At 38.9% G+C, this 7628-nt stretch overlaps 1 protein-coding gene across 1 annotated transcript in view; it reads left to right on the top strand.

Moving 5' to 3' along the window:
• Positions 1-7628, top strand: part of spats2 (spermatogenesis associated serine rich 2) — a 27655-nt gene extending 20027 nt beyond the window's left edge. The window contains exons 10-13 of the mRNA XM_010890587.3: positions 726-835; positions 982-1084; positions 3347-3486; positions 3605-7628. Coding sequence (XP_010888889.1) covers positions 726-835; positions 982-1084; positions 3347-3486; positions 3605-3892 — 641 coding nt within the window. The 3' untranslated portion in view covers positions 3893-7628. The remainder of the gene's footprint in view (positions 1-725; positions 836-981; positions 1085-3346; positions 3487-3604) is intronic.

Genomic DNA, 7628 nt, shown 5'->3' on the forward strand with positions numbered 1-7628 from the left:
AATTCGTTGAGAACAAAATAACGTAACAGCTGTCAATGGAAACCAAAATCACCAACTGATTGAGGGTTGGATTCAATCATGAAAATCAGAGGAAACAATTGAAATTACAGACTATTCTAACTTAAGTAAATTTTATCAAAAGTCATAATGTGACTCAGTAGTATGTATGGCCCCCACGTGCCTGTATGCACTCCCAACAATGTCTGGGCATGCTCCTGATGAGATGGCGGATGGTGTCCTGGGGGATCTCCTCCCAGATCTGGATCAGGGCATCAGTGAGTGTATTACTGTGAACACTTGCTTTTCCCTCTTCATAAGGATGAAAGTATTTTCAGTAATTTGTGTCTCCTTAGCAACTGATACAAAAACTGTACCTTTTGCTCTGTGGACAAAAACTATTTGGGGAGGGGGGGTTCTTTTTCTTTCCTCCACCCTGAAAACGGTCAGCACTTGGGTTCTATTAAATAAATAAATGAATTGGCGTCTGGAGTTAGGTAGGTATACAGTGTATAGAACCTTTTATTAAAAAGCTGGCCAAATAATATGACACATTATGTTGAGGACATACCTAGTCCCAATCTTCAGTGTGTTTTTATTCTTTTTTACCTTCATGTTACCAGGTCAAACATTTTGAGGACTAAACGACAGATTTTCTATCTCTGTATAACTGAAGGCTTCTGAGTAGTGTATGAATGGTCAGCTAATAATGTGTATCTGTGTTTAAGTGGCCATTTTGGATGGCCGTCAAAAGAGAGCAGAAGAGCTCCGCAGGCTAACTGACAAATCAGGATCCATGTCTGAGGACCAACTGAGTGAGCTGCGTGCTGACATTAAGGTACGTTAACTGCGGTAAAACCTTTAACTAGTCAAGACAACCTTGTAACGTTTATTAAAACACTGGCTATGGGATGTTGTATTTCAATATCACCATGATCTTGACATTGAAAAGTTATTCTGATATCTTGTCTCCTCTTTGTGTAGCACTTTGTGAGTGAACGTAAATACGATGAAGACCTGGGAAAAGCTGTGAAGTTCACTTTCGATCTGGAACCTCTTAAGACCAGCATTACAGGATTTGGATCAGGTACAGTTCTGTGTTTGCTTGATTTGACATCTTTCTTCAGCGTATTGCATTGCTATTTGAGGGTAATTAATGTACGTGATGGATTTTTGTTTTTTTATGCACACAGAATTAAGTACAACCCTGTTTCAAAAGAAAGTTGGGATGCTGTGTTAAATATAAATTAAAACCAAATCAAAAGATGTGCAAATCATTTAAACCCTGTATTCAATAGAAAATGGTACAAAGACAGCATATACATTTTTTGATTTTATTTTTATTGTTCCTTGAAAAATATATACCCAATTTGAATTTCTTACCAGCAACACATTTAAAAAATGGGCAGCAAAAGACTGGAAAAGTTGTGTAATACAAAAAAGAACATGGTGGAACATCTCACAACTAATTAGGTTAATTAGCAACAGGTCAGTAACATGATTGGGTATAAAAAGAGCATCCCAGAGATGAGTCTTTCAGAAATAAAGATGGGGAGGTGTTCACTCTTTGAAAGACTGCATGGGCAAATAGTGCAACAATTTAAGAATATAGTTTCTCAATGTAAAGTTCTGGGATCTCATGCTGCGGTACATAATATCATTAAAAGATTGAGAATCCGGAGACATTTCTGTATGCAAGGGACAAGGCCAAAAACCCAAATAGGATGGCCATGATCTTCGGGCTCTCAGGCGGCACTACATTAAAACCAGCGACGATTTTGTAGTGGAAATCACTGCATGAGCTCAGGAACACTTCTGAAAACCGTTGTCTGTGAACACAGTTTGTTGCTACATCCACAAATACAGGTTAAAACTCTACCATGCAAAGAGGAAACCAGATATAATCATGCTGCTCCCGCTGTAGCTCCAGCTGCTGTGTTCTCTGGGCCCAAGCTCATTTAGGATGGACTGAGGCGAAGTGGAAAACTGTCCTTGGGTCTGACACATCAAAATGTGAAATTATTTTGGGGAATCATGCCACGTCCTCTGGACTAAAAAGGAAAGGGACCATCTGGCTTGTTATCAGTGCACCGTTGATGGTATGGGGTGACTTGCACATCTGTGAAGGCACCATAAATGCTGAACAATATATGCAGGTTTTGGAGGAACATATGCTGCCATCCAGACAACATATTTTTCAGGGAAAGGCCTTGTATATTTTAGCCAAACCACATTCTGCACATATTACAATAGCATGGCTCCGTAGTAAAACGGATGAAACGAAAAATATGACAAAGGAGACCTGAACTGTTCAGCAGATGAAATCCTATGTCAAGCAAGAATGGAAAAACATTTCACTTCCAAAACTACAGCAATTGGGCTCCTCAGTTCCCTAACGCTTACGGATTGCTAAAAGTTAAAAGAAGAGGAGACCGTAATAAACATGCCCCAGTCCCAACTTTTTTAAATGTGTTGCTGGCATCAAATTCAAAATGGGCATATTTTTCCAAAAACTAGATTTCTCTATTTTAACATTTCATATGTTGTCTTTATACTCATTTCAATTAAATATAGGGATTAAATGATTTGCGATTTACATTTTACGCAACATCACAATATTTTTGGAAACTGAGTTGTAGAACACAATAATATACAGTATTGTGATGAAGTACATCTCCCAAAATCATATTTTAACATGTAATATTCAACACTATTGATACAACAGTAACCAAAGTTGACACCTGCTTTTTTTTTTTAAGAGACTTTGGCATCATATGCAATGGGTTAGGGTTGCAAACAAACATGCTATTTCCATGTGGTGAAAGTTAGGACACCCTTACTTTTCACTAACCCGTCAAATGGCAACTTTCTTTAATCAAATGCATAAATTATTTGAAAGTCACTGTTTACTTGGAGCGTCCTGCCATACATAAATGAGTTTTTTTCTGTAATAAACTGGAGCCATGTATTAATAGTCAGGTTTTAGAACAACCACTGTGTTTGCGTCTTTTGTCTTGCACCGATGGTAGAAATGCAGGGGAGAGATGTTCTGAAAGCGTCAACATGTTTGAGGTTTCAGCAGATCCATTTAGTTCTCTTTTATTAGGCCTTGGCGATTCAGTCTATTGTTGAAGTTGCGACGCAACTTCCGAACCAGAGATTTAAATGGAGGAGTCTGGTTTTCAACCCCAATACTGCTTTGCTCTAAACTTTTTTTTCATTTTTACCCCTGTGTTGTGTTGAAATGTACTTCAGATATCTATAGGAGCTAAAAGACAACGTGTCAGGGGTTTAGTGATGTCGTCACAGAACGTGTCCTATGTTTCCTCATGGTGCCTTCTCTTGCCAGTGTACCACCCTCAGACGGGCTACTCAAGCCGCTCCCGCTGTAGCTCCACCTCGTCCTCCGTCACTGGCCTGGGATCCCTAGAAAACCCTCCCCCTCAGCACCAGGGCTCCGGCTATGAAGGACGTCAGCCCAACAAAACGGTCAGCTCGCAAAGCTTTTGCAAAAGTGCACCTAAATCAACATTTGTCTTGGTGTTGTTTCGCTGGACTGTCGCTTTGTGATCGAGCTGCGATTTTTCTTATTATTTGTGCCTTTCAGACTTTCCAAGGCAACAGGCGGTACACGGCAGGCCCAGGGTACCATTCTGGCGGGCAGAGGTTTAACGGCAGCTCCTATCGGGACAGGAACCCTAATCGCGGTGGCTACCGCTCCCAAGGTTACCAAGGCCCCCAGGGTAACCAGGCTCAAGCCGATGGGCCTGGCCATCCTACCACTGCTCCCATGCAGTCCTCCAGCTTCACCTCCACTCCATCCTCCTCTTACCGTCAAGACCACCCTTCTCATAACGGTCTGCCCCAAAGGCCTCCGCGGACACACTGCCCTTGACACCGGACGTCCCTGGCTTAATACCCCCTACTAATCCTGGCTCCCCACCCTCGACACCTTATACCCTTTCCCCATCACTAACTCCTTTCGATGAAGAATAGAATACAAGTTTACATATTTTTGTCAAATGAGCTGTAGTGCCACCCATAGGCAAATCTGTTCATCCTCCAAACTTGAAAATTTAGCTACCCATATTCTACCATTTTCTCTATCCTTTGGAATTAGTTGTCAACACCTTTATGTTCATGCCTGTTGATCTAGCAGCTAGGAGGTCCCCATGTGTGAGTCTGATTTGTTTGCTACTTCAGAGGCCAGTGTTATCTGATGAGTTCTGTGTGGAGGCTGATATGATTTAAATGCATTTTGTGTACTGCTTAAGGGCATCCATGTTTAAAATTCTTAAGCTGTAGTCTTATTTCATAGCCTTTCTCTGCTAAGATTTTATAGTTTTTGTTCTCAAGCAACCATTTCATTTTATTTTGCTTTTCATTTTATTTTGCTAGTTCCATACGTTAGACAATACATGGCAAGCTTACAGGTGCCATTAGTATGTATAGGAGGCTGTCATCTGTGGCATACAATCAACACTACGTCATTTTATTTGTATCTAATTCATTTAAAGCTTTTCATATACTGGTTGTTCCTGTAAATAATATGTAATCATTGAAATGGACAAAGAATACATTGTTAATCCGAACTAGCAGGTGAAACAGAAGGCTAATCATTTAGGATGTTGCCTGATTTGCATTTGTTTATTACCTTCCTCACATGTAAATTGAGAATGGTTTAGTGGATAGTTGTCCTGTCCTTCTCTCTTGTGTAATCCGCGGAGAGGGCTTGTTTTCTTTATTAGATACATATTTATTATGTGTGACTCCACTTCTCAAATCTCAGGTATGAGAAAGGAACCTACACTCCCCTACAACTGTAGTCTGGATTTGGACATCTGTTAGTGCATCTAATAAGGTGTTATTTGGTCTATGTTTGTTCTTTCATAATGTTCAGTGTATTTCAGACGGGACCATAAACCACACACACTTGTCATGCTTGCCTTGTATCACAGTGCAACCTTTGCCTTTCAAGAAATGCAGAGATCATGTCTGCATCACAAAAACTTAAGTGCACGCTTGTGATCTTGTACATTACTGGAAAGTGAGCTTTAGGAATTGGTTGCCCTTTTTTTGATACATCCATTTTCCACATCCTAGAGATGAGAAAAATCGGATCAAATTTGTAAATGCTGATCCGGTCTTTTTGGAATTTGTTTCACGGCTGCTGAGTTAGGACACATTTAAATGTCAATGCAAGGATTCAAGAGTCTTTAAAGTATACAAAAATTGAACAAAATCTGGATAAATACCTCATTGTTGCCCATTTTCACTGCCTGGTGGCATAATATAGTTTCCAGGGCACTGCTTTTCAGAGATCTGGTAATGATCTTGTCATGGGGCTTGGTATGGTTTGACATTTCCCAAAAGCAAAGTTGTCTTTTCAAGCTGCAACATGTGTTGTAGGTCATACAAACTAGCTGTTTTCTCTGAGTACCAAAGGGTCATACCCGATGGGTAAAATAATTGAGAAACTAACCTCCAATGTTGCTGATAGGAAGTTATCCATATGAATACCTATGTTGGTGTTGAAGATATGTTAGAAATTTTTGTACAGACGTCTTTGCTAACACTCTCAATGTGCCCTTATTGCTGTGTAACTAGCAGTAATAACTGTATTAACAAATGGCGTAGTATTCACTATAAAATGATATTGTAGAATAATCTGTCATTACACAATCCATTTGTGTAATGTGAATAAATAATATCTTGCATAATTATTAATCTCTTGTTCCACTCTGTAACTGTTTGGTAATTGCATATTTGAAAGTCAGCTGTTTATTACCATGTTAACGCCAAAATGTGGCGTTGTTACACAGGATCTACTATCAACTCCATGGTAATACCAGTGTTGACACCATCTTGATTTAATGATTTAAAGCCAAGGACCTAGTCGTTCAAATTCCTATGTGACCACGTTTTTTCATTTCACTTTAATATATGGGCCAACTAGTTCAGATATACTGTGCCCCTTCACAATTGTTGTTAAACGGTCCTATTTATATCAGTATGGTTTTAACACTGCTATTACCTGTGCAGTTGAAGGTTGCAGCCCCATGTATTTAACAAGGTCAAATTCGGTATATGATATAAAAATGGTAATTAACAGGTGACTTATTTAGAATGTGTTGTTACAAATATACATAGTGGAACAAAAGCAAGTAATTGTGTCTGAAGTGACACATTCCTTGTTCAAATTGAGTAATAACTAATTCCATATCACCACTTTGTTAATAGTTATTACTGTTATTCACATAGTATTTAGGGCAATTTAAGTGTTACCAAGTCTTCTTTTCATAGGAGTATTTGGTCTGAGGAAAACCGTGATTTTGTTATTGCACGTCTACTTAGGCTATGTACTTCCGGTTTGCTTGTCCAATGGTTTACAAAGTCTTACAGTAAGGACCGATCAGTTAATATGCATCAGTAACTGTGCTTGAGCAGTTAAGGCTTCGCAGACAATCTTCCTGCTAGCCGATTTATCCTAATATCTTACTCAATTGCAGAGATACATGGGATACATAGCATTGTATCTCCACAACACATTGCTAGTTATTAACTTTCGGTAACTTCAAGCATGTACAGTAGTGTTTCTTACAGTTGTCTAATAGCTAGTCATTCTGCATAGGGAATGAGTTATGCCTGTCTCAGTCTCTTTTACCAAATGTAAGTATCTCACTTTCACAGCTTTTTCTACATTCCAAACTATCTGGATAGGTTTATCGCCAAAGATCATTTCTTTCCCAGTTCAATCTGCTGCCTTTCTCCTTCCTCTACCTATAAAAAAAAGTACTCTTGTGATTGTTTTCTGACGTGAGAATCTATTTTAGATTAACCTTTTTTCTCTTTTTTCATTAATCTTTATTGTATATGTAACTAAAGAACGTGTGCTCACGTGGGACATTTTTTATGTTCAACTGTTGAGTATACGGTTTATCTCTGGAGGTGTTTTCCTATATGTAGAGCTATAGTTAAATCACTTAGACTATCGTTTTCATTTGGTCAAGTTGGTTTAACATTTCCAAATGTAAAACTAACTAAAATGGGTAAACAAAAACGTGTTCCCGCTAGTCATTTGTTTATTGGAGAAACACGCTCACGTTCAACACATCTACGATTATCAAGAAACATACCTTGTTACCCATACTTCATATTATTGTCGCTTTGGTCTTCCAACAACATGCAGAAGGACGTTAGCTGTGCTTACAGATGTGAATAGGCTGTATAATGTAGGCTATATACCCGGTAGCCCCAATCTACTTCACATGCTCCCATAAATGCTATGCTACTCAGAATGTTGCAAAGATATCATGTTGGGCATGGTAGCCATGTCAAATGTTTGCAGTAAAAAAAAAAAAAATTATACCGCGCGACTATTTTTTTTTTCTGTGTTAGGTCTGTGGCTGTTCTTAGCCGCTTAGAAGCGCACCACCGCACGAATGGAATCTGACTAATAACACCCTGTTTGAGGGAGACGGTACGACATTTAGTGTGCCTAATTGAACGAAACAAACTGCACCAAATCAATTTGTTGTGAATTCCCCCAACAATCTACTTTATCCAATTCTTCCTGTCTGAACTTATGTGCTTGTTCTTTTGAAAATGTTTAAAGACAACTGTAAACTGAA

The sequence above is a fragment of the Esox lucius genome, chromosome 12 (assembly GCF_011004845.1).
Source record: "Esox lucius isolate fEsoLuc1 chromosome 12, fEsoLuc1.pri, whole genome shotgun sequence".
NCBI lineage: Eukaryota > Metazoa > Chordata > Actinopteri > Esociformes > Esocidae > Esox > Esox lucius.